The following is a 26,591-nucleotide window of genomic DNA, read 5'->3' as shown; positions in this document are numbered from 1 at the left end:
GGTTGTTTTGTTTTTAATTAAAATAAATCTCTCTGCAAGTAGAAAATTAGGTTCTCACCCAGTCTGTTGTACTACTTTTTGTACTTTTCAGGAAGTTGTTTTGTAGGAAATAATTCAAAATCGATGTTGCTCACCTTCAGCCGCCTAGTAGTATAGTGCACTCTAGAACCTCAAGACTCTGCTTCCTCATTTCTGCTGCACTGATAGATCATATCCTTCAAGGAATAATGGTGGAACTTCTGCTTCACCACTGTCCTTCCCAATGAGATCCACCTGTCTCTTAATACTGGTATTTGCATTCTTAATTCTACCGGTATGTTGCATTAGTGCAATATGAGTACTGTATATAGACAGTTGTACATGCTATTGATTTTGGGCTTGGAGAGTGGGGACAAATATCTGATCTGACGATAATACACTTTATGCTTTTCCTAGCCTGGAAATGAGTAAACTCCGGTTGGCAACATGCAGCAAGCTAGGAATACAACGGGGGACTAGGAAACAACAGAAGCCATCAAAGAAACATGAAGAAATTATCACTTTCTACAAAGGTGACTGAGCTGTTACTGCAGTTAAAGTAACTGACTTGGGATGGGCTGCTTTACAGTCAATCAAGTTTCTTTATTTAGATGATAAATACTATTATTATTATTATTTTACATTTTATATCCCGCTCTTCCTTCAAGGAGCCCAGAGTGGTGTACTACATACTTAGGTTTCTCCTCACAACAACCCTGTGAAGTAGGGTAGGCTGAGAGAGAAGTGACTGGCCCAGAGTCACCCAGCAAGTATCATGGCTGAATGGGGATTTGAACTCTGGTCTCCCCGGTCCTAGTCCAGCACTCTAACCACTACACCATGCTGGCTCTCATAGTAGGCTTTGGTTACAGGAAAAGCTGGATATGCTCACCAGCTCCTTGATAGGTTACAAACAGGTCACCAGAGATGACCATGCTCCAGTTACATTGTCTGGGGTCCCTGTTTCTCCACATCATATCTGCACAGGCAAGACTTAGGAATATAGGAACCTGCCATATACTGAGTCAGAACCTTGGTCCATCTAGCTCAGTATTGTCTACACAGACTGGCAGCGGCTTCTCCAAGGTTGCAGGCAGGAATCTCTTTCAGCCCTATCCTGGAGATGCTAGGGAGGGAACTTGGAACCTTCTCCTCTCCCAGAGCAGCTCCATCCCGTAAGGGGAATATCTTACAGTGCTCACACATCAAGTCTCCCATTCATATGCAACCAGGGTGGACCCTGCTTAGCTCAGGGGACAAGTCATGCTTGCTACCACAAAACCAGCTCTCTTCTCTGTGCTGATGATATCCAAGGGAAAATGCTCAGTAGGGCTGCTGTCTTATAAGCAGGAACCTCTTGGTTGCTTAATAGTCACATTCCTACCTTAATCGCTCAATGTCAAAGAGTTCTAAACTAATCAAAATTAATTATTCCATAATCATTATATGTGATATCCTTGCCATCTGGGGTTGCAGTCCTTAGGAATGCTCTTTCTCAAATTTATGTTATACACACACACACACACACACACCCCATTTCTGATTTAATGCAGGTGTATTTGTGATAGTGCAGTTTTGTTTCCTCTGTGTGTATCAAGGAAATGCCCGTGGCAAACATTGTAACTGGACTTTCAATGTTTCAGGAGTGCCCAGTCAACAGTCTTTATTCCACACTTTTGGCAGTGAAGCTGAAATCAAAGCTTTTCGGAAGAAACTGCTCGCCTGGTACAATAAATGCAAACGGGACCTTCCCTGGAGGAAACTGGTATGGCATAATATACAGAATCTTGGATGCTCACTCAGGAAAATGACCTTGTTCTTTGGAAAGTGAAGGGTGTTTCCTCTGTTGTGTCCTGTTTCCTAAAATTCTCTCTTCACTCTGTTACAGGCTGCAACCGAAGCTGATGCTGACAGACGAGCATATGCTGGTGAGAGAGAACCCAGAACAAAATCTGACGGGAGTTCCTGTTCCCTGTCTACCTTCATGGTGCTGTTGAGATAATTGCATCAGCGCCATATGACTCTAGCCCACTGGCAGCTGCAATGTGGGAGTATCAGTTTATAGGGAAAACTGTGTGTTGTGTCTATTGAGCTCAATTAAGGACATTCAGGATCTCCAGCAAAACAAGATGATAAACTCATCAGGCCATAGCACTTGATTGACAGCAGTTTGATATTGAAAGGGACAGGAGAGAACTGCAGGCAGAACTAAATATCCCTAAGTGCATAGTCCTTTTGGGATACAGGAAGCTGCTCAGTATACTATTATTTTCCTTGCACTTACCTGTTAAATCCATTGAGCACTACTTCCCAGTTGCCAAGCAATATCAGGAAGCTCCCAGGAAAGAACTGGAATGCATCTAATACTTCTACTTTCCATCTGTGTGTGCAGTGTGGGTCTCGGAAATCATGCTCCAGCAGACGCAGGTGACTTCAGTGATCAGCTACTACAATCGCTGGATGCAGGTAATGTTGAGCTCCTTTCCTTCCTGCAGCATATTCTCACTTGCATTTGCTCCTGAGTCCTGGCTTCTGAATCAGTGGTGCATCCATTCTGCTTGCACACCCTGTAAACAAGCCCTTCCCCTTTTTTTCTTTTTGCAATACAGAAATGGCCAACCTTGCAGGAGCTAGCTAAGGCTTCACTGGAGGTAAGAATGATGCAATTGTGTGTGTGTGTGTGTGTGCGCACACACACATACACGCACCTGTAAGTAGAATATCTTTAATCTTTTTCCTCCTAATGTTAAGATTTTCCTTTCCCTTTTTATTTGGGAATAGGAGGTGAATGAGCTGTGGGCAGGGCTTGGCTACTATTCCCGAGGGAAGCGGCTCCAGGAGAGTGCACAAAAGGTACTTTGTTGGCATTGGATCAGTCATTGTCAGTGTGCATTTAAGCTAGTGGTGTTCCATTTTGTCAGGAAGATAGTGTCCATTCTGTACTCACAGAAGACGAAGGAAGTTCCAAGTCCCTGTCCAGTAGTGACTTTGGAAGGAACCAGGCATAAAATAGCTAACACCTGAAGCTATTTATCTGTCTGATTGGAAGGCAAGGGGAGGATAAGATTGGTACGATAAGATTGGTACCCCCGATGAGGTTACAGTTGAGGTTCTAAACTGAGCAGCACCCTAAAACCAAGGGCACAGTCTCTGGTAAATGTATGTCCAACCCCAACCCCCATCCATATGTACTTGTTACATTTGTATCTGTCCTACCTGCTCCCACCAAGAGGCTTAGAGCAGTATTTCAGCCTCATAAGACCTTATCAGCAAGTGTCACTTCTTGCCAAAAACCTGATAGACGTCATAACGGTGTGTCTTAAGCATCTCTAGAGATGGTTCCTGGTGTTCAAAATGCCCTTGTGTTGCTTGGGCTGCTGTGGGCACAGCTCAGTTCCATCACCTGGCTGGCTGCAGGTGCGCTTTGCATGGCAGGCCTGTCCTTGTCATTTTGTTCCCCACCTTGCTCCCTTCCTTTTATTTTGGACTCCTTTATTTCACGGATCCTTTGCAGGTGGTGTCAGAGATGGGAGGTCATATGCCCAGGACAGCAGAGGAACTACAGAAGCTGCTGCCAGGAGTAGGAAAGTACACTGCAGGAGCTGTGGCGTCCATTGCATTTGGCCAGGTAATAAGGCTGTACAGCTTTGCCTGAGGAAATGCAAAAGGGGCTGGGCTGGGCTTGCCTCGCTTTGCTTTGGACGGAGGACTCAGTATTCTATCTAGAAGTGGAGGCATCTGCCCAGCTGCTATTTGCAGCTGATGGCCACCAATATTTCTGTTGATGCCCCTGAATATGATAAATTGGATTCTGCTAGGGCTTTCTCTCCACACGGGGCAGCTCCACATCCAACGGACCTGGAATGTTGTTCAACTGCATAAAGGAGGCAATAGGCTTGACTGACTTGCAGCAATCTTTCTTGGGGGAAGATGCAGAGCAGCAGGCATTCACTTCACTCCACTCCACCCCACCAATCCATGCCCCCAAGACTCATTCCTGCATGACCCCAATGAATGCATTCTTGTGCTGCCTCCCCAGGACCAAAAGGACAGCCTTCTCTCCTGCCCCAGCTGCTCATGGTGGCCCTCAGTCTCTCAGGCATTAGGCTTCTTTTTGCAGCAGGAGGCATCCTGGATCTTGCTTTTTCTCTTCCACCAGCTAAGACAAACCAGCCAATGGAGGGAGTTTCTCTAGGCTTCACCCATCAACCTCGAGTTTGGGAATGGCTGCAGTTGATTAATCCAATAGGGCTTTTCTAGTTTCCAGGCCTCTGTCTCTTCTGCTATTGGACAGGCAAAGAGGTGGGTTTTCTGGAAAACTTTGAATTAGAGAAATTTCCAGCTCCTTTTCCCCCCATGCAAACTTCCCCCTCATTTGCATAAATGTTGCATCATTTCTCTCTCTCAAAAAAACGTTACTGTACAAATTTTCCTGATGCCCTAAATAAATTGTGATCTGATCTGTAATGTTATCTGACCTATTTTTACAGTTTAAAAAATACTTCACACACATTAATTTCCCACATGGTATCTCTAAACCTTTTCAAGTAGCCAAGTAGTTGAACTGAAGTATTTGATGGGGGCAGAGGGGAATCAAAGACACTTCATGTGTGTTAATTGTTATACTGAAACAAATTCAAAGTTCTATGTAAAAATAATTTTTAAATGGAATACTCAATCAATCAGTAAAACACATGTACTTTCTCAAACACTTCCGAAGAATAATCACCTGAAAAACATTAATTACAGCTTTGAAATTTAGACTCTAGATCTAGATTTAGACTCCACAGTTATCACAGTGTCAGATGCAGAGGTATCCAGCAACTCCTCTTGTGTGGTTAGACTGGATCAATTTCAGTTTGTGACTCCTGAGGATGTGGACAAGCTGCTCGGAACGGTGCGTCCTACCACTTGTCTGCTTGATCCTTGCCCAACGTGGCTTATACTATCTGGCAAGGGGGTTGTTGTGGAGAGCCTGGTGGCAATTATAAATACCTCTCTGAGGGAGGGCAGGATGCCTCCTTGTTTAAAGGAGGCAATTATTAGACCTATTCTTAAGAAGCTTGCCTTGGACCCTTCAGAGTTTAATAGCTACAGGCCTGTCTCCAATCTCCCATGGTTGGGCAAGGTGATTGAGAGGGTGGTGGCCTCCCAGCTCCAGGCGGTCTTGGGGGAAACTGACTATCTAGACCCATTTCAAACTGGTTTTCGGGCAGGCTATGGGGTGGAGACTGCCTTGGTCGGCCTGATGGATGATCTCCAATTGGGAATGGACAGAGGAAGTGTGACTCTGTTGGTCCTTTTGGATCTCTCGGCGGCTTTCGATACTATTGACCATAGTATCTTTCGGGAACGTCTGAGAGTGTTGGGGGTGGGAGGCACTGCTTTGCAGTGGTTCCGCTCCTACCTTTCTGGCAGATTCCAGATGGTGTCGCTTGGAGACTGTTGCTCTTCAAAATCTGAGCTTTTATATGGAGTCCCTCAGGGCTCCATACTGTCTCCAATGCTTTTTAATATCTTCATGAAACCTTTGGGAGAGATCATCTGGAGATTTGGTGCTGGGTGTTATCAGTATGCTGATGACACCCAAATCTATTTCTCCATGTCAACATCATCAGGAGAAGGCATATCCTACCTGAATGCCTGCTTGGAAGCAGTAATGGGCTGGATGAGGGATAACAAACTGAAACTGAATCCAGACAAGACAGAGGTACTTATTGTGTGTGGTCGTCACTCAGGAAGCGATATTGATCTACCTGTTCTAGATGGGGTCACACTTCCTCAGAAGGAACAGGTACGCAGTCTGGGAGTGCTTCTGGATCCACACCTTTCCCTGGTTCCCCAGGTTGAGGCAGTAGCCAGAAGCGCTTTCTATCAGCTTCGGTTGATACGCCAGCTGCGTCCGTTTCTTGAGGTTCATGATCTCAAAACAGCAGTACATTTGCTGGTAACCTCCAGACTAGATTACTGCAATGTGCTCTATGTGGGGCTGCCTTTGTACATAGTCCGGAAACTACAATTAGTACAAAATGCGGCAGCCAGGTTGGTCTTCGGGTCATCTCGAAGAGACCATATTACTCCTATATTACAGGAGTTGCACTGGCTGCTGATAAGTTTCTGGGCAAAATACAAAGTGCTGGTTATAACCTATAAAGCCCTAAACAGCTTAGGCCCATGGTATTTAAGAGAGCGTCTTCTTCTGCATGATCCCCATCGTCCACTACGTACATCAGGGGAGGCTCGTCTGTGGCTACCTTCATGTCGTTTGCTGGCCACCCGGGGACGGGCCTTCTCTGTTGTCGCCCCGAGACTTTGGAATGCACTTCCTGTGGGAATAAGAGTCTCCCCATCTCAATATTGCATTGAAATCCATTCATTGTTAATGAATTTTGTGATGAAACAATGACCAACATCTGGATTAGCACTGCACATGTGCAGGAGAGTAAGTTCCAGACTACCACTGTGCTGTTGCTTGAACAGGGGAAGAGGAAATTTCCACCAATCTCCCCTTTCCTCTGAAGTCCACTGTGCATCACCAAAATATGGCCCTGAAGGTCATGCGACAGTAACTGGCTTCTTCTTTTTTTAACATCCAGGTGACAGGTGTGGTGGACGGAAATGTAATTCGGGTCTTGTGCCGTGTACGAGCCATTGGTGCTGACCCTGCCAGTTCTCCTGTTGCTGACAGACTCTGGTAAGGGATGGGATGGGTTTGTAATGATACAAGCATAGCTTTAGGACACAGGGAGGATCATTTGTAGTGGGGAGATCTTTACCTCTCAGGCCCCAACTGAAATCCAGACTAGATAGTGGCATTGTACAGCATACTACCTAACAAGATCCTGTGTTTAGCTGCGCCCCCCCCCCCACAACCCATCCCTGCCTGTATGTTGAGATATTTTAATTGGTTCCCTCTTGCTAGTAGTATATTTAGATATTCACGATCTGGAGAGGCCACACACATAGGAATGCAGCAGATGGATTTGAGCCCTAAAGCCAAAAGAGTCTCAATCCCTGCATTCTACAGAAGTAAGGAGGTAGAGGGGAATGGCGCAAATAGGGATTGAAACAAAAAAAGCAAGCTTTAATACTTGACCTACTCCCAACTAAATGTGATTTGGATCAGGGTGAAAATGACTCTGAGGGGAGGGCTGAGGACTATATAGAATGACAAAGTGCAACATTTATAAACAGTGGCTGGTGTCCAGATTAGTGCTGCACTAGCATCATGAGAAGTTGTACATACTTTAAAAAATGTGGAGCTGCACAAAGTTGTGGTGTTCTGCAGTGTTGCACTACTGTAGTGGAAGCTCTCCTCTAGGCCACATACAAGGCTGTACAGTGCAATGTGAAACACATTGTGTAAGGCATCAATTAGTTGCAACATCTTGCAACTAGTGCAAGGACTAGTCTGGAACAAATGTTCCTTTCTTCATGCATCCTCATTGCACTGCATCCTTGCACCAGTGTGACAGCATTACAGTAGTGTAACACTAGTCTGGATCTAGGCCAGCATCTTTGATCTCCTCAAAGTCCTGCACCACAACATTTCATAAGAACAGCCCTGCTGGATCAGGCCCAAGGCCCATCTAGTCCAGCATCCTGTTTCACACAGTGGCTCACCAGTGTGCTAAGGTGTTAAAAGATTATGCTTTTCATGTTTTTAAGTCTGTTCACAACAAAGACTAGAAACCCACTCTTTAAGAACAAAGGAAAGAAAAATAATTTTCAGGATTCTTCCTAGATAATCAGATTCTGTGCTAGACAAAGTATAGGTCCCAGACTCATGTTTAGACCTCTCTCTAAAGTTAGGGAGTCAGTAGCCAGTGCCACCTTCCTAGTCAATGCTTTTCTAATGAGCGCAACCACAGTTGTTTAGAAACTGCCACAGGACAGTTTCTTAGCTATCTCAGTCCCTCATTTCACATGGATCTTCCAAATGCACATTTCCTCACATCCTTTCCCATGACACTGGTTGTAGACGAAAAAGACACAGAACTTTTTAAGCCAAGGAATCCTTGTTCTGCTTGCCAATGTGGGCTGCTGTTGCTCGTAGGGCTTTAGCACACACTCTGGTGGATCCAACCCATCCAGGTGACTTTAACCAAGCGATGATGGAATTGGGGGCAACTGTGTGCACTCCTAGAGCTCCACTGTGTATGGAGTGTCCAGTGAAACAGCATTGCAGAGCTCACCACAGGGTAAGGAGGTCTCTTTCTCTTTATTCCCTCTCCTCTACTCCCGGTGCTTTGCTTTGGGGACAAATAAATGTCTGTCTGAGAGAAGGGGATAATTTCTTTGATAAGGGTCTTGTGTCATGCACCATGTATCTTAGAGTGAAAGCCCTCGCTGCTCTTACACAGAAGGCAGGAAAAGAATCTTGCTCTAACAAAGCCCTATTTCTTCTCCAGTTTGTCTTGTATTGTACCCTAAACAAATCCTTCCCAGTCCCTTCCACATAACCACTTGCAATTTATCACTTTTTTAAAATGTTGGGCATATTTTAACTTTTTTACCTGCTCCTGTGACTATGATTTTTTTCCTGCTGTTGTTTTTAATGTGTTATTAATTTTTAGGTTATTTGTATTATTATGTTCATATTACTATGTAAGCTACTTTAGATTATTATTGGAAGCAGCGGGATATGCAGTTTTGATGATGATGATAAATATAACATACATGTAAGTCCCACTCTAGTTTGGGACAGGTTTCAACCGTGGAATTGTGACTTCTGTTAACATATGGTTTGATGTTGAAATTAGGGGCATGGTACTGCTAGAGGAAGTCTCAAGAACTGGCACAACCCCCACCCATGGTGTTCACTGATTACTGAAACCCTCTCTTTCCTGAAGGTGGAGAAGGAGCTGGAAGTCTCTGCCAAGAGGCTGCTGGGGAAAGCTGCCTCTAAGGGTCTCCCATTGCTGGATGTAGAAGAATGTGGTAAGTGTTTACAAGACGTGCCATCGAGTTTGCTCTCTCTCATGTTTCACCACCAAATTTCCCCTCTGTCAATTCTCAGTTTAAGACTTTCTCAAAGTAAGGAACTTCACAGATCTCCATCACTAGTAGATCTCTGTCTTATCTTTTCCCTCCCACCAGTGTCTCTTTAGTCAGAATTTTAGCTGCAGGAAAGAGGGGAAGAACAACCACTATACCAGGGCTGCTCAGCTTTGGCCCTCCAGCAGATGTTGGCCTACAACTCTGATAATCCCTCACTATTGACCACTTTGGCTGGGGATTATGGGAGTTGTACTCCAAAAACAGCTGGGGGGCCTAAATTGAGCAGGCCTGCAGTACGCTCACAGGGGTAGGCAACCTTGGCTTTCCAGCTGCCAAGCTCCACAGTTTATTGTTAACAATTTATTATGGTTATCTCCACAATTTATTGTGGCTGAGGGTGATAGGAGTTATAGTTCAGCAATAGCTGGAGAGCTAAAGTTGCCTACTCTTACATAGCCAGAAAACACCTTAAAAGCCAATCTTTATGTCCAAATGGTCCTGGGATCTTTTGGCCAGTCTAGGGGTGCACAACACAAATGTGCTGGTGGGCGGGATCCAACCATGACATGGTGTGCGGGGGCTGAGGTCAATTTTCAGCTCATTCTCACATTAACAACTAGCTGGGACAGGTGCAGTGCATCTGCGCCTCTAGTTTTCCCCACTCGCCCCCCAATTTCTTTCACAGCCTGCCCACCACTGCCGCCGCCGCTGCCGCTTTCTTCCCCCACCTGCTGTTGCCGCCACTGTTTTCTTACCCACCTACCATTGCCATTTTCTCCCCATGCTGCTGCCATTGCCGTTTTCTCTGCCTGCCGCCACTTTGTCCCCTCCCCACCCCCCAACATTTTGTTTCCTTCCTCACCTCTGGTGCTGCCGCTTTCCTCTTCCCCTGCCAGCAGCTTGCTCACGAACTCTCGCGAGAGCTGCCACACATGGGATTGGCGACGGGTATGCCTAAGAGAAATATAGATAGATATAAACGAAAGCAATTATTAGCTCCTCGTGGATCATCAAGGGACCCACAATTTTAAAAATAGAGCGTGTCCCTGCTCAGTCAGTGGAGCATCTGGAGTGCATGCCAGCCTCAAGCAACTGCCAAGTCATCTCCTCTCCCTAAATTGCTGCTGTTTTCAGGCTGCTAGGCATGTTTACTTGGAAATAAGCCTTACTGGGTACACCATGGGACTTATTTCTGAGTAGATGTGCATTGTAAGGATGTTTCGGAAAAGGACATAAGATGGTCCCCCTTGGAGAAGAGGCAACTAGCCAAAAGGAGTGACCCTCGTGTCTTTTCCCATGCCCACCTGATGCTGCCGTTGCTGCTGTTCCTACCCACTCCACCCATTGCTGCTGCTGCTCCTCAAGCAGCAGCAACTGGATCACTTGTTCAGTCCATCACTGCCACATACATATCATCTGATCTCAAGCAGCCAGCTGCATTGAGCTGCTCCTACTCATCAATAGGACAAGCCAAGAGCTCTACATGGCTTCTGCTGTTGCTGCAAGATATTCCTATTTGGGAGCCAGCAAAAATGGTCCTCAGGCCGGATCTGGCCCCCGAGCCTTATGTTATGCAGGCCTGCTTATCTGCAGTGGCCTCAGAGCTCCAGCAGGGAGCAAACCTCCCTCGGCAGGTTTTAATATGCATTTTAACCTGGTATCAGAACCAACCAAGACAGCCTTGATGGGTCTGGTGGACAGTCTGCATCTAGAGACTGACAAGGGGAATACCTCCATATTGACTTTCCTAGACTTTTCAGTGGTTTTTGGCACTGTAGATTCCCAAATTCTCATAGGGTGGATGAAAAGATTTGTAGGTGTTCAGGAGATGACCTTGAACTGGCTCCGGTTCTTTCCTGCCAGTTCTCAAAAGAATAGCTTGGGGAAAGATGGTTTCCACTCCAGGGGAATAACTGTGCATTGTTCCGCAGGCATATAAGTATTGCAAACACAGGGGTTACCAGAGTTTGGGGTTCCTAGCAACTAGCACGCCTCGCTTCTGGGTAGCGTCTGTTTCTCCTGTCATCTGGGTTGTCATCTCCTGTCATCAATTTTCTCAGGCGTCATTAAATGGCAGGAACGTGCTATTCAGTTGGTTGCGCTTTCACTTAAACAGCGGCGCTGCTCTTAAATCTGGGTGAGTGCCCATTAACCAAGGAATTCTAATTATCCAATTTAGATACTGATCCATGAGATTGCTTTATAGTGGGGATAGCCCAAATCAAAAGCTACCCCCACTCTTCTCTCCTTCTACTACGCATAGCACTGGAAGTTCCACTCTAGGGAGTTCCACATGTGGAGAAATATGGCTGAGCTCAGCCCTCACTTTTGGTGACTTGAGACTTACTTCCTCCCTCCCTACCTTGAGAAGTTGCCTATCAACCAAAAGGAGCGCCTGGAGGGCTTTGCTTGCCTGATTGGTTAGACTATGGTTTCCCTTCTCGAGGCATGTGGGGATTGACTCCCAAGAAGAGCTTTGCTCTGAGAGTGATTGCCCGACTGGGTGCAGTACAGAGGTCGGCTTTTCAGCTTGCCTCCAGTTCCAGGCCTTGGGAGTCCAATCAGAAGCTCTGTTCTAGGAAAGAGCTGGCCTTCCAGGAAGCTCCACCAATCAGTTGACTTCCATTGGGGTCCCAGGCTTACTTCCACTTAGGAAGGCTTACTAGCTTGCCCAGGTTTCTTGAGTCCCACATATTAACTATCCTTTAGCTCTGCCAGTTAATCCCTTGGGCCCCCAGGTGGGGTTCTTTCCTTTTGTGGATGTGTGAGAAGAGGCAAGGATCACATGAGGGATTGTCTTTTGTTACTTTTACTGAAAAAAATAGAAAGTGTGACAGACAAAGAGGCTAGGCAAGGAAACTAAAATCCCTGACCTACCAGATTACAATTCTAAAAGGAGGGGAAGGGGAGAGAAAAGGGTTGGAGAAATGTCCATTTGAAATGTTGCAGAAGTCAATCGATGGGCCAGTCCAACTGAATCATCTTGTGGCTTACCAAGATGCTGTAGGTTGCAGAGATGAAACAGAAGTTGGCATGCAGAGTAGTTAGTGAACAAAGAGACAGCATGTGCTGGAGGGAAGAAGTGGACCACCTTCTGATTTCTTGCCCTGGGGCAGAAGCAATTATACCTTTTGGTTCTCCTTTGTTGCCTCTTTGGGTCAATCAGGTCTCAGGTCAGCCAACTCAATTGGATCATGTCAACTCCGATGCACTCAAAATATCCAGATCTGGGTTTCCGGCAGGTATTTTCATACCCTTGCCAAGTCTGGCCCCAAAATGTCTCTCGAACTCCAGGTCCTTATCTCTTACAAGATGTTCCATGTCAGGATGTCTTCTTTAGATGCTGTCAATTAAAGACTTTTGGCCTTGATGGTCCCAGCCATAACTGTCAACAATGTTGTCAATCTTCCAGTCTTCTTGGCTCATCTTAGCCATTGATGTCCAGGAAGGGGTTAAGATGGGGATAATTGGGGGAACTAAGTCATATACCTTCTTCACATACAATTAAAGCTTGCCAGAACCTTGCAAACTGCAACAATTATAAGAATTGTCAGTTTGCACCTCAGCCTATGGTCTTAATTCCACAATGGTTTCTATTCCAAGTTGGCTCTGTCCCACATCATTTAACATTTGCCATCCTTTCTAATCTTGAATGTACAGGGGATAGGAGCCACATCCATCATTATACAGAACACTTAAAACAGCAAATTGCTTCATTTTCCCACAGTGCTCTTTGTGAACCAAAGTCTGCAACTTTTGCTTAAGGTTCAATGAAAAATGCAGAGATACAATTAATACAGTACAAGCAATTGAATACATATAAGTGCTTTATAAAGCATAGTTATATCAAAAGGCATAAGAGTACATACAGCCTGTAATACAAAGCATTGGAAAAGTCTAGTCACAGGGTAACATAGAGGAGATCCAGCTGCATCAGGGAAATCCTGGATCAATCCAGGCTATGGTTTGTAACATTAGTACTATGCCATTATAACACATGCACAACACCTCTGGATGTGATAGCCTGCAACTTTGAAGTGAGGTGTCATCAATATTCAGATGGTGCCCAGCTCTGTTTCCTTACTTAATAATCCATGAGACATTGAGCCAGTGTCTGAAAGCCATGGTCAGATGGATTTTGGTGACAATGAAGAGACAAAAGTCCCACTGTGCTGTAAAAAGGTTTATTTGAGCCCAATGTGTGTTGGTTGAAGCCTTCTCCAGGGGCAAAATATTATCCAATTTAATCCTGTTACAAAAACAGGTAACAATATCTTAGAGTAGCCAAAGCTAATGAAGCACATTTGCTGATATCTTCCTGTTACCTGTTTTTGAAGAAGTGTTGTTTTTGTAATAGGACTACATTGGATAATAATTTGCCCTGAAGAAGGCTTCAGCTGACACGCGTTGGGCCCAAGCCTGTTTACAGCACCGTAGGACTTTTCTCTTGATTTTCATCTGTATCTGGTACTTCTCATTTTTCTTCATCCAGATAGATTTGGGACGACAGACTATTTTTATTTATTACATTTCTGTACCGCCTAGTATGTGAAACTCTAGGCAGTGTACAAAGTCAGAAACAACAAATGTAAAAACAGTATAAACCGACAAAACAAATAAAAAACAATCTCACAAGATAAAAACACATTAAACCGTTTAAAATTTTCAGTTAAGAGCCTGAGAAAACAGGTGCATCTTGATGGTCTTCCTGAAAGCAAATAGAGAAGGAGATGCTCTTATTTCAACAGGGAGCATATTCCAAACCCACAGAGAAGGTCCGGCCACAGAGCATATTCCAAAGCCGCATAGAAGCCGCATAGAAGGTCCAGTCCCAAGTCACTACCAGATGAGCCGACGGCAACCATGACCAGACTTCTCCAGATGATCTTAATAGGCGACAGGGTTCATGACAAAGGAGGCACTCTCTTAAGTACCCTGGGCCCAACTTGTTGAGGGCTTTATAGGTGATAGCCAGTGCTTTGGATTTTGCTCAGAAACATCGGCAGCCAGTCCAGTTCTTTCAAAATCATTGTTATGCAGGCATAGGCGAATCTAGGGTGGGACAGCCAGGGCACGTGCCCTGGGTGCCACTTGGCACCAGTGCCATGCTGTTCCCCACCTCCTCCCCAATTCACAAATATTTTTTTATTTTTTTCAAAAAAAAAATATTAACCTGTAGCCCCTTCAGGGGGCTTCCTAAAGGCTGCGGGTGTGTGTCTGCAAAGGTTTCCCCTCCCCCCCACCAGCCTCTTAGATCACCGTCACAGTCCATCCTAGTAGTGTGCATGGTTCGGTCCGGCACACTGTTACAGACCTCCGGACCGGTTAAGCAGTCCGGAGGTCCGGATGGGCGGGGGCCTGTTACTTTAAGTGGGGGTGGTGGTAGTACTCCCCCCCTCCGCCGCTCTTCGCCCTCCGGCGCTGTTCCGTTTAAACATCTTCTTGGGGCGGCAGAGTTCCTCCCTGCCGCCCCTGCCCCTGTCGTTATTCCTGAAGGCTTAAAAGAGACAAGCGCTAGCGGTGTGCATGTGCCCTGCGCGGTGCGCGTGGCGTTAGCACTCATCTCTTTTAAGCCTTCAGGAATAACAACGGGGGCAGGAGCAGCAGGGAGGAACTCTGCCGCCCCAAGAAGATGTTTAAACGGAACAGCGCCGGAGGGGGAAGAGCGGCAGGGGGCTAAGTACTACCACCACCCCCGCTTAAAGTAACAGGCCCCCCCGTGCCAGACCGGGGGGCCTCCGGACCTTGCACACACCTAGTCCATCCCAGTCTGATTGTCAGGCCTACAAAGATCAGTGTGGCGGCCATTTTGGAGGTTGCTGCAAATGCTCAAAAGGCGGCAAGGCCTAGGACCTCACAGGGACCATTTGAGCATGTGCAGTGGCCATTTTTAAAATTTAAATGGCCGCCACACATGCTCAAATGACCTCTGTGAGGCCCTAATCTAGGTTTTTCCCTGATCTAGGGAGTTAGAAGAATGCAAGTGGCAATGGACCCGAGCATTTAAAAAACAGATATAAATGGCACAAAAGTAAGTGGACAAAACATCCCTTAAAAAGACAATATTGGTCTAGTACATTGTAAGCTGGCAAAACCAAAGTGTGGTGGGGAGAGGCAAGAAATAAAATGGAAATACTCACTCGCATGCTGTCTAATTCTCTATACAGAGCTCTATCTTTATCTGCATATTTGTCAAGCAATCTGATTATAAGGTTTGTGGGATTTCAAACTTGGAAAGTGCCTGCCTTTAACTTGTGTGGTGCTTTAAAAAAACAAAACTGCTGTAAGAATTCACACCCAGAAATGTTGCATTTGCAATGTATTGCCATCCCTGTGTTGTGCAGTCTTACCATACTGATAAATGGATTGTCTTTTGAAATAAGTGGTTAACATGCTGCAAATTATTCCCTTCAATTTAGCTGGGTTTTTATTGCCTGTGCATCCCAAGTAGATTTGCTCAAGTTTCCTTGCCTTCTAAAAAAGTTATATTTTAGAATGTCTTCTTTAAAAAATCAATGTAACTCCCTTTTTACTTTGAACACAATTGTTTTTAAAAGACACATTGAATAGTCATGCTGTGATTCTGATTGACTCGTGCATTTGATAAACTAGACATACAGTTTACTGTCCAGTCAGCCTGTTGCCTGCCTCCGTATTGAACAATTTGTCTTTTTAATTTATTTCATTGGCCCTTGGTGCACCTTCCCCTTCTCAGCCTGTAATTACTTTGCAGGGAAGCCAACTTGCTTTAGCTGGTAATATTTTTCCCCTCTGCATGCCAGGTAGATCTCGAGGGGATGGGGCAGGGGCAACCTTTTACCAAACCTTTGCAGTATGGCAGAAATAGAAAATTGGTGGTGGTAGTGCAGCGTAGATTATTGTTATAAATTCTTTCTTTCTCACACACATCCACCATTTTTCTGATTCGAATATCACACTGTTTTGTTGTTCTGTGGCTAGCTGCAGCTTCCACCTTCTTCCTGATCAGGCTGCTGGATCCAAGCCTATTGTAAGCTGCTGGATAATTTCAGATTGTTTGGGGCCCCTAGGATTTCCGATTGCAACCATCTCCTTTTAAGGCAAAAGCTGTTTGGACAGAAAAAACCATCCCTGAATTTCTTGGAGGCAGCAACCTATAGTGAGGTGTACTGGGGTGGCAGAGCATTTGCTAAAGAGAGCTTTAACTGCTTAGCTCTATGGAGGCATGCCCAGCACATGGATGTGCTGTGTTTCCTTGGGAAGGCAACTGGCACATATGTGCCACATGTGTGATTGTATGTGTGTTTGTATGCATGTGTGTGTTGCTTACAACCTGTTTCTCCTGAAAGATTATGGTAACGTTATCTGAAAGATGGGTGTCAGATATTTGGACAGGGGCGCAATTTCAGTGCTTGCCCCAGGTGCTATTTTCCCTAGATACGCCTCTGTATGCGGGTTATCCCAGAGACCAATCTGGTTGCCGCATTCTGTGCCAGTTGCAGTTTCTGGACTACCTATAAAGCACCATGTAGAGTGCATTACAGTAGTCAAGCCTAGAGGTTACTAGCATATGCACCAGTTTTAAGGCCATTTACCTCTAGAATGGACATATTTGATGTATCAGCTGAAGCTGATAAAAAGAGCTCCTGGCCACTGCCTCAGTCTGAGAAACCAGAAAGAGTTTTGGATCCAGGAGCACTCCTAAGCTACATATCTGATCTTTCACAGGGAGTATAACCCCATCTAGAACAAGCAGATATAAACCATCTCGCGGGTCCAGATCCCCACAGTCATCATCTCTGTCTATGAATGCTGCATCTGGACAAGTTTTTAAAAAGAAGTCTCTGTATTTGTGGAGGCATTTTCTAATATCTTATAAATGTGTTGCCTTTGTTAGCTTTAATGGATCTTGACCTTGTTTCCTGAAGGTTTTATTGCATTTGAAGGAGTGACTTTATTGTAGTATTTGTAAATTGCCTTAACCTTATGGAAATGTCAGGACAAAAATAAACTTTTAAACATGCAAAATGCACAGCCCCAAGAGCAGCTGGGAAGAGCATCAAAGGTTTGTTAGAATCAGCATCCTTCCCCTTCCATACATTCTGTCCTGCAGTTATTTCCTCTACAGGCAACTTAAAGGTAACTTCAAAAGTGTGCAGGTTGATCTGTGGGGAGGCTGGGATCCTGCCTTTGAGCAGTGCATTTAATGACATGCTCTTCTGATCTTTTCCATCTACATGATCTCAGGGCAACAGTTCAAAGCAGCAAGTTTGGACATGGTCAAAAGCAATTCAAGCTCCTGGGCCTGTGCTGAGGAAATTCTTTCTTTGCAGCCAGATGAACAATGAACTGTAGTTCCTGTAGGGGTTTTAATCTATGGGAGTTCTGCCACCATGGGGAAGGCAGCATTGGATGAACTCTGGCTTGCACGAGCAAGCCAGGCCTCATTCTAGAGTCCTTTGTAAACATGCTTTATAGACTAGGTCTGCAGCTGTCTGTTTCTAGCAGTTCAGTCCCAGGCATCTCACCTATTCCCTTCTTCTGATCTACAGTCACTACTGCAGGGAGCTGCTCCCTCTGCTTGCCTCCTTCAGAACCATGGGACTCCAGCCTTGGTGTGACCAACTTCCCTAAGAAAAACAACAAGAAGCAGCCCAGGGTAGAGCGCACAGCCACATGTGTGCTGCAGAGAAGCCGCCACAAGGGAAGATCAGAATACCTTATTGTACAGAGACTCAGCACAGGTAACCGACTCAAGGATGAGAAGGGACAGAAAAGAAGCTACTTTCATTGGGTGATAAATTCTTTTTCAGCAATAGACTTCACCACACAGCTTGGCAAACTTAGATGTTAACTGTTTTATCAGCTTACACTGTATCTATGCATCAAAAACCATCTTTTTATGTAGGTAAATTGGCTTTGCAAACAGAGGTCTTTCGAGGATTTGCTTTGGATGAGGCAACCAATTTCATGCTGAAGCTTGTGGCTTTGAGCAGAATCTTGCAGAATATGGATGTCTGGCGGTGTTCTGTGAGATTAGCAACACAAAGCTTTGAGTGTCTGCTGAACATTTTCTTCTGCAGTTGAGGAACTGATTCTGGCTGTAGTTGAAATACAAAAAGGAAGGAAACTGAATTATGAATTATACTGTCTTTCTCCTGCACTAGCCAATTGGAGACCCCTGACATAGATCATACATAGATATAATTTGGGAACAGTGTGCTTAGTTACTATGGAAACATGATCTCCTTATTTTCTTGATAGATGGTAGCTATGCTTAAATAAAATAATGTTGGTTTCTATATGATTCATTTCTTAATTATATACATGTACTAGGTTAGGAATCTCCACAGCAACCCTATAAAGTAGACCTACATTATTCTAGTCCTTTTAAGTGAAGTTGAAAGTGTGTAACTTTGCCAAAGGCCACCAAATTTATGCCTGAATTGAGATTTGATCCAGGAATCCCCAACCCGTAGTCCAAGCCCTTAACCAATATGCTGTGTCCATTTGTCTTGATGACAGCACTGCACATTTTTTGTAGGGCTACTAGCAGGGCTGTGGGAGTTTCCCAGCCTCATCCTTGAGCCAGGGCAGGAGAAGCAGCAGAAATCGGCTCTGGCAGATCACCTCCATGCATGGATTGGCAGTGATGTAGCAGTGAAACGCCTGCTGTATGTTGGGGAGGTAAATGGGACTCCATATAAGAATGGATCAGAACTATGTTTTTTGTTTATAGGGTCAATATTGTTTACATAAATCTCCCAAACAAGGTCTCCTCTCCCACCTTTGCTGTACATGGGGTTTACAGCTTAGCTTCTTTTGGGCTGGTAGTAGTAAGAGAGGTTCTGTCACTGTTTACTGTAATATCAAGGCTTCAGAAGCTCCATGCATGGAGCTGTTTGGGTGGTCTATAGGGGAAGAACAGTTGCTTTCTTTTATAATTGACAGGTAGCAAGTTGGAAGTCAGTTTTGAGCAATGCTATTAGTTTTCCAAGGAGGAGTACTACTACTGCAAATACTTATATACCACTTTTCAGCAAATGTTCTCAAAGTGGTCATTGTGTTCTGTCCAGTATCTTTTATGTTTTGTTGTTTAGAAGTTTGTCCCAGTGGGGATCCTTAGAGAGTGTGGAGGGTGGAATTGGAAAGGAAGAGGGGGAAATGGAATTGTATCTGAATAAACTCTTAGTTAAATCTATATAAGATTACTCTGTGTTTGTGAGGGAAACAGCTATAAAACAATGGTTTGCACAGAAAAATAAAGAAGGTGGCTCTCTGTCCCCAAAGGGCTCAGAGTCTAAAAAGAAACATAAGGTAAATACCAGCACCAGCCACTGGAGGGGTGCTATGCTGGGTTGACTAAGAACAGACAGTTGCTCTCCCCTTGCTAAATATAAGAAAATCAGCACTTTAGAAGGTGCCTCTGCTCAGTTAGCAGGGAGTATGTGGATCAATATAGCAGGAATGAACTAGGTCTTTAAAAATCCTAGTACAAAGGGACTGGATGAGATTATTCTTAAGGTCCCGGCATTCAACTCGAAGATTGTCCTTGGACTGCCATAGGCCCTGGTATTACATAACACCATCTCCCTTTCCTTTCCAGAGCCAAGGGAGTTGTGTATCTGCAACTCCTTGAGCAGCGGTGAGTGAGAGTTAGCAAGGAGAAGCCCAGAGGTTCTTCTCCATTCAAAACCCCTGCAGTGCAGCCTCCCTCTAAAAGTGTGCAGTTCAGTTTCTCTTTGTCCAAGGGACTATCCCTTCTGTCTGCCAGGAAGGAGAGGGTGCTCTTTGAGCATTTTCTCCTTTCCAGCTCTTGTTTGCACATCTCTACCTTTCCTAGGTTCTCCATATCTTCTCTCACATCCGCCAAACATATGTGGTCTACTTTCTGAACTTGGACGAGGGAAATTTCCACATGGAGGTGGAGCTGCCGGCATCCCGTTGGGTGACCAAAGAAGAATTCCAGAACTCAGCCATCTCCACAGCCATGAAGAAGGTACTGAGAACTTAGTGCTCAGACATTCCAGAATTCCCAGTAGTGCCCAGTGTCCCCCCCCCCGAAGAGTTGCAGGTGGCACAACAGCATGAAATGTTAGCTGTGGCACCTGCAAAAATACTAGTGTCCACCACCACTAGATGAATGGCAGTACAGGGTGTTATGGCGAGGAGGACACAGCTCTCTTCCAGCTGCTTCTTTTAGGGGAACACTAAAACTGTCTCTCCATCCCACTGTCCCTGTGACTCAAGCACTAAGTAGTTGCAGGAGCAAGGAATCCAACTGCTTCTTTGTGCCATACTGTGAAAGGAGCCAACACCAACACCTGTTGTGTCCTGATTTTTTTCAGGTCTTCAAAGCTTATGAAAAGTGGAGCCCTACAATCAGTGCTGCCAAGGTGAGTTTATCCTTTCACTAGAGCAGAATAGTTTGTTGCTCTGTGCAGCTTCATGCATGTTCCTAGAACAACACCTTGTCCCCCTACTCATGCACCGCAGCACTGGACCCCTTACATTGGAAATTGTCAGCTGGAGAATTGCTAGATACACACTCTTCCAACCAGACCTGGATGTCTTGATGGTTTGGCTGTATTCCCTAGAGCAGGGGTTTTCAACCTTTTAAAAAAAAAAAAACAAGTGCCCCCTTCTGTCTAAAACCTTCAGCTCAGGTACCCCATAGAGATTTTGAGTGCCTGTGTGTACACATACACACAAACCTAAATGTTACAGTTATGAGGCAGGCTACTCCAGTCACTGGCTTACATCCAGCCTAAGTTATTCATGAGTACTCCCACTGAAATTTAATGAGACGAGTAAACTTGTTCCATTAATTTCATTGGGAGTAAAAGGAAAGTTGTGCCATCGAGTTGGTGTCGACTCCTGGCAACCACAGAGCCCTGTGGTTGTCTTTGGTAGAATACACAAGGGGTTTACCATTGCCTTCTCCCGCACAGTATGAGATGATGCCTTTCAGCATCTTCCTATATTGCTGCTGCCCAATATAGGTGTTTCCCATAGTCTGGGAAACATACCAGTAAGGATTCGAACCAGCAACCTCTGGCTTGCTAGTCAAGTCATTTCCCCGAGTACTCAGTGCTGATTTCCTAAAGCCTGTCAGTCAGGCTGAGGAGAGGGATACACTGAGCTTTGCACATAGCCAGCCAATCAGGAGTAGAGGAGGAAGTTCTCTGTTGCTGGCATCCAAGGGCGTATCCTTGAGTGGGTTATGATTCTCCACGTGCCCTCTAAGGCAGGACTATGCAAATTAGTTAGAGACTTTAAAAGGTGGAGAAACATGACCCCAATCAGTTCTTTTAGTCCTGCGTGGCTCCAAGGCAGTTCTCCTCAGCTTTTGCTCAGATCTTCTTTCACTTTCATTTCTGGCTCATACTTTTGTTCATAGGTTCTCTTTGCTTGCTATCTGACGGGTTCCTTTCTTTAATTTTTTTTTAAAAAGAAATTTCTCTCTAAACCTTTCATCTATTTCCACCTCCATTCTCTCTCCTCTATCTTGACTGGGCTCCTAGCCCTCTTACTATCTCTGCCTGTGTAGGGAGCACACTACTAGGTATGTGCTCCACGTCCAGATTAGAAAAAGGAAAACTACAGCAAGGGCTTCCAAAGCCCCTCCAAGCAGCCGGCAAGCTGCCCCGAGGGCTGCAAAGCAGAGTTTTGCTTTGGGGAGCAGAGGCCTCCTAGCAGGACGCTCACCCCACTGCTTAGCTGACAGGTGGTGTCCCTGAATTCCCACCCACTGAACCAGGCATTTGGTTAGGGAAGCGGGGAAAACAGCAGAGCAGAGTGCACGCCCTGCTGAACAGCTAATGGGCAGCGCTCCGGAGTTCTGGCCCATTCAATCGGTCGTTTGGGGCACAACAGAGGAAGGGGGCTTGGAATAGAGCACACACCCCGCGACTCCCGCCCGCTCAGTTGGGCACTTTTCTTGGCAGGGAGGGGCAAACCGACCTCCAATCTTGTTCCCACCTACCACTAGTTCCCAGAACTGCGGGCCCTTGTTTTATCTAGTGCCATGGCTTCCGTCCGCTCCCTGAAGCCTTGCAGAACACACTGCTGCTGCTGTCTGCCCCCTGCAAGCAATGGTGGCCTCCACTGGTAGTCTGCACAGGGCACAGCCCCAGAAAAATGCAGGGCAGCCTCTCGGAAATCGATGGGCTCTGGGAGCGCAGGATCAGGCCAGGGGGGCAGCAAAAACAGCATCCACCATAACTATGGTGACCAGGAGCACTGCAGCTGGAACAGACACACAGTTGGTGAGCTCGGCCCGTGTTTGGCCTTCTGATTCTTCTACCCCGCCTCCCATGGGGCCCTCGGGGATCTAGCCTTGCCCAGCCCACTCATATCCTGCAATTCCTCAATCAAATGCCCTCTGATATGCCGCCTACATGGCATTCATGGTTTGAGGATCTATTAGCACATTCCTCTGACCGCTATAGTCAATTACAATTTTAAAAGCAAAACAAACAAAACAATGAAAAAGGCACTGCAAGGATAAGTCACCCTCCTCAAGCGCTGCATTTGCTGTTTCTGAGATTCTAGCCCCTAAGAAGGCAAAGAAAAAACGCAAGCACGTTAAAAGGCAAAAAGGGGGAGATCTAGATCTAAGCAAAGTGAAAGGAGTAACCATTGCTCTGAAATCTCAGATCAAGATTCGCCAGACCCCAGGGGGCCCACACCCAGGACTCCTGTCCAACCTTCAGGTGGGAACCCTCAACTCCCCCCGCCAACAAAACTCCACTAGCCTAGTTCCAGGAGGAGAAACTCCAGAAGACCCTGGGGACCTGTTGGGGGGAACAGACCCTGATCAACTGGATAAGGAGGAGAGGGAGTGGTCAGATGGTCAGGAACCAGAGGATGCTGAAGCCCCCCAGAGGCTTCAGTCATTGGATTTTGCCCCATTAATCTGCAGGAATAACAGCATATGAGTAAAAGTGTGATGGGTTTTTCCTGGGCCCCAAGTCAAACACTATGACGCTCTCTCTCCCCAAGCATTTCATTGAGTCTGCTAAGGGGGGATGGACTTTTTTCTACATCTAATATGAATAGGTCACATGATGCCACCGCCTTTGCAATGAGAGCCTCAGCGGCTTCCTCCATGGTAGCCAGAGCTCTCATATGGATGGATGGTCTAATCCAGGACCCAGTTTCTAACCCAGCAACATTGCACTAAACCCTGTTAAAATTACACAAGGCACAGACCTTCATCTCTAACTCCACCCTTGACTCCATGAAGTTTGCTTCAAGGGCAGGAGCTGCTTCAGTACTGGGCCGCCGGAACCTGTGCTTAAAATACTGGTGTGTAGGTGCTGCATCTGAGACCAGTCTGGCCACAGTTCCCTTTGATGGGGGAAAAGCTCTTTGGAGATGCAGCCCTAAAAGACATCCTAGTGGAATCAAAAGATGCGAAGGCTATGTCCTCATCACGTAAACTAGTCTGCCAACAAAGGAAACTTTTTTCTACTCCTTTTGGCCCTTTCAGTTCCCCTTCTCTGGCAGGGAGCGGGGTTTCAGGTCCCAACGTCCCTTCTGGGGCAGATCCAGACCTTCAAGACAGGTGGTTTGGGAACAGGGCCTCTTTCGCCACCCAGAGCAAACAGGCCAAAACGGCAATCTTGACTTGGGTGGGCTGCCCCTGGGTGGTCGCCTCTCCTCTCACACACTTGGGAGGGCTCCACCTCAGATTGTTGGGTTCTCGGTGTAATAATGGGGAGGCTACTGCATAAAATTGACCAACCCCACCACCACCACCACCACTACCACCACCTTCTACGCACCCCAACCTCCTGCCTATCCTCCAAACACAAGGGTCTCCAAGAGGCGATACAACACCTCCTATCAATTGGAGCGATAGAATTGGTACCAGCGGACCTACAGGGAGTGCGCATCTTTCACTGTACCCAAGAAGGATGGCTCCCTCTGGGCGGTTCTAGACTTAAAATACTGCTTCGTAAAAAAGAGGAAATTCTGTATGGAATCTCTCGGGTCGATTGCAGAGGCTCTACACCAGGGATTCTCAGCGTTGGGTCCCCAGATGTTATTGGACTTCAACTCCCATAATCCCCAGCCCCACTGGCCTTTGGTTGAGAATTATGGGAGTTGAAGTCAATCGCATCGGGGGACCCAATGTTGAGAATCCCTGCTCTACACCATCGGGACTTCCTATTCTCCATACACCTGAAGGAGGCTTATCTACACATACCTTTACATCAAAGCAGCTGCTCTCTGCTATGCTCCCTATATGCCAAAACACACAACCAATACAGAGCGCTTCCTTTTTGGCCTCTCCTCAGCTTCTTGCATATTCACAAAAGTCCTGGCATCAGTCATAGCACATCTCTAACTCCTACAGGTCAGGATTTTGCCTTGCCTGCTCGACCTGCTCCTTCAATCTCCGTTTCTACAGGCCACCCAGAAGTACCTCGACACCACGCTACGGGTCCTCCAGGATCACAGCTTCCTGATCAACAGGAAGAAAAGCCAGCTACATTCTTCCCACCAACTGCTGCACCTGGAGGTCATGATAGGCACGATACAGAACAAGCTGTTCATACCACCAGAGCACAGAGCCACTCTGGAGACAGAAGTCCACCAGACCTTAGTACAGAAGTCCATATCATTGCTCTCTCTCTCCAGGATCCTGAGACTGATGGTGGCAACCTTGGAATCTTTACCTTGGGCGCATTTCCACCTGCGGCCCTCACAATGGTCTCTGTTACTCCACCACATCGAGATTGCCGTGAAATCCACCAAACAGGTGGCCCATCCACCCCATGTACTACAATCTCTGAGATGGTGGATTATACTCCCATACCTCTCCGTGGGGAAGGAGTTCCTGGACCATCCGTGAGTCATCGTCTCCATGGATGCAAGCAAGCACAGTTGGGGTGCCCACTTCTCCAGTAGTAGGCACAAGGAAAGTGGGTGGCCGATGAAAAGTAACACAGCATAAACTGGCTGAATCTCCAAGCGATCCGACTGGCGCTTCTCGCATTCCACCACATGGTCCAGAATCAATGCATACGGGTCCGCATGGACAGCACCACAGTGGAAGTGCATGTCAACTGCCAGGGAGGCACCAGGTAGAAATCTCTGTAGGCGGAAGTGTGTCTTCTGTTTTAGTGAGCTGAACAAAATGTGGTTTCATTAACAGTGCACCACATACAAGGTGACCTGAACACAGTGGCAGACTGGCTCAGCAGGAAGGAAATTCTCCCAGGAGAATGGAGGCTGAACCTGAACACCTTCAGAGTCCTATTGGACCACTTTGGCCACCCTTCCGTGGTTCTGTTTGTGATTCCAGAGAACGCTCAGGTACCACGGTTCTTCACCTGGTTCCCCTCCCCACAAGCAGAATTGGCGGACGCTTCTCACCTCTCCTGCACGCTTTTCCACTGAGGCCGCTCCTTGCACAGCTTCTACGACAAGTGAAACTCCTCAAGGCCCAGGTCATACTAGTAGCTTCGTTCGGGCCTCAAAGACCCTGGTGTTCAGAAATCCAAAACCTGGCAACAGCAGATCACCTGATACTTCCAGTCATGAACGGTGATTCTTGAAAAAGCATGACTATTTTTCAAAGGTGCTTGACACGATGCTGGCCTCTAGACACCCTTCCACTAACAGAATCTATCAATACCATCTATCCATGGAGACTTGGCAGGCATTTCTCCAGTGGCCTGCAAGACATGGAGTTCCAAAAGGGGAGGCTACCATGAAGCATTTACTACAATTCCTTCAAGACCAAGGGCTCACCACACACACACTAAAACGACATGCCACTGCCCTAGTAGATCTTATTTCTGGGGGATCGAGGCGCTCCAAGTTAAGACACCTGCATTTGAGATGCCGTCTCGAAGGTGCAATCCTCCTAGCTCCACCAGCAGTGTACCATTTCCCTACATGGAACCTACACGCAGTCCTAAAGGCTCTACTGAGCCCTCCCTTTAAGCCAATAAAATCTATCCCCTTACACCTCTTAACCCTAAAGCTTGCCTTTTGGATTGCCGTCACATCAGCACGGAGGGGGTTTGAGCTCCGAACTCTTTCACTTCACAAAGACCTCTGCATTTTTTCAGTGAAGCTAATCCCTGACCCCTTCTTTCAACCCAAGGTGTCCTCACCTTTTCATACGTCCCAGGATGTGTGTGGTATTACCATCCTTTTGCCCATAACCAATTCATCCAGCAGAAAACGCTTGGCACAAGGTGGATGTCCGTAGGTGCTTGAAGACTTACATGAAGTGCACAAAGTCTATGGAGTCGTTGTTTAGTTCCTTTTTGCCTCGAAACATGGGCCAGGCTGTGACCTCTGCCATCATAGCTCGGTGGCTCAAAGTATGCATAACCCTGGCATGTGAATCTCAGAATCTTAGGGCTACCACTAAAGTTTTTGCTCATTTGACCAGGGCGGCCGCCACCTTGGCAGTTTCTTTTTTTTTTTTTTTAACTAATGCCAGACATTTGGCATTAGTATATATGGAAATGTCCTGCAAATGTCCCCGATATTTGCAAGGTGGCTACCTGGGGTGTCCCATCAACTTTTATTAGGCACTACAACATGGATACCTTTGCCTCTGCTCCAGC

General features: G+C 46.2%; 1 protein-coding gene across 6 annotated transcripts in view; it reads left to right on the top strand.

The window, feature by feature from the left end:
* The window catches only part of MUTYH (mutY DNA glycosylase), a 29,367-nt gene that overhangs the window by 480 nt on the left and 2,296 nt on the right, over positions 1 to 26,591 (top strand). For 2 of the 6 annotated variants that reach the window (XM_053247674.1, XM_053247676.1), the window contains exons 2-16: positions 92 to 289; positions 436 to 551; positions 1,662 to 1,783; positions 1,907 to 1,946; positions 2,411 to 2,484; positions 2,628 to 2,669; positions 2,800 to 2,871; positions 3,533 to 3,646; positions 6,615 to 6,712; positions 8,075 to 8,219; positions 8,871 to 8,958; positions 17,550 to 17,741; positions 18,542 to 18,684; positions 19,841 to 19,996; positions 20,346 to 20,393. In XM_053247674.1, the coding sequence (XP_053103649.1) occupies positions 443 to 551; positions 1,662 to 1,783; positions 1,907 to 1,946; positions 2,411 to 2,484; positions 2,628 to 2,669; positions 2,800 to 2,871; positions 3,533 to 3,646; positions 6,615 to 6,712; positions 8,075 to 8,219; positions 8,871 to 8,958; positions 17,550 to 17,741; positions 18,542 to 18,684; positions 19,841 to 19,996; positions 20,346 to 20,393 (1,443 nt within the window). In that variant the 5' untranslated portion in view covers positions 92 to 289; positions 436 to 442. Of the gene's footprint in view, positions 1 to 91; positions 314 to 435; positions 552 to 1,661; positions 1,784 to 1,906; positions 1,947 to 2,410; positions 2,485 to 2,627; positions 2,670 to 2,799; positions 2,872 to 3,532; positions 3,647 to 6,614; positions 6,713 to 8,074; positions 8,220 to 8,870; positions 8,959 to 17,549; positions 17,742 to 18,541; positions 18,685 to 19,840; positions 19,997 to 20,345; positions 20,394 to 26,591 lie in introns of all 6 variants that reach the window. The other 4 variants (XM_053247673.1, XM_053247677.1, XM_053247675.1 and 1 more) reach the window with 3 other exon arrangements.

Source organism: Hemicordylus capensis, chromosome 4 (assembly GCF_027244095.1).
Source record: "Hemicordylus capensis ecotype Gifberg chromosome 4, rHemCap1.1.pri, whole genome shotgun sequence".
In the NCBI taxonomy this organism is placed as follows: domain Eukaryota; kingdom Metazoa; phylum Chordata; class Lepidosauria; order Squamata; family Cordylidae; genus Hemicordylus; species Hemicordylus capensis.
This window is presented reverse-complemented; position numbering and strand designations above follow the sequence as displayed.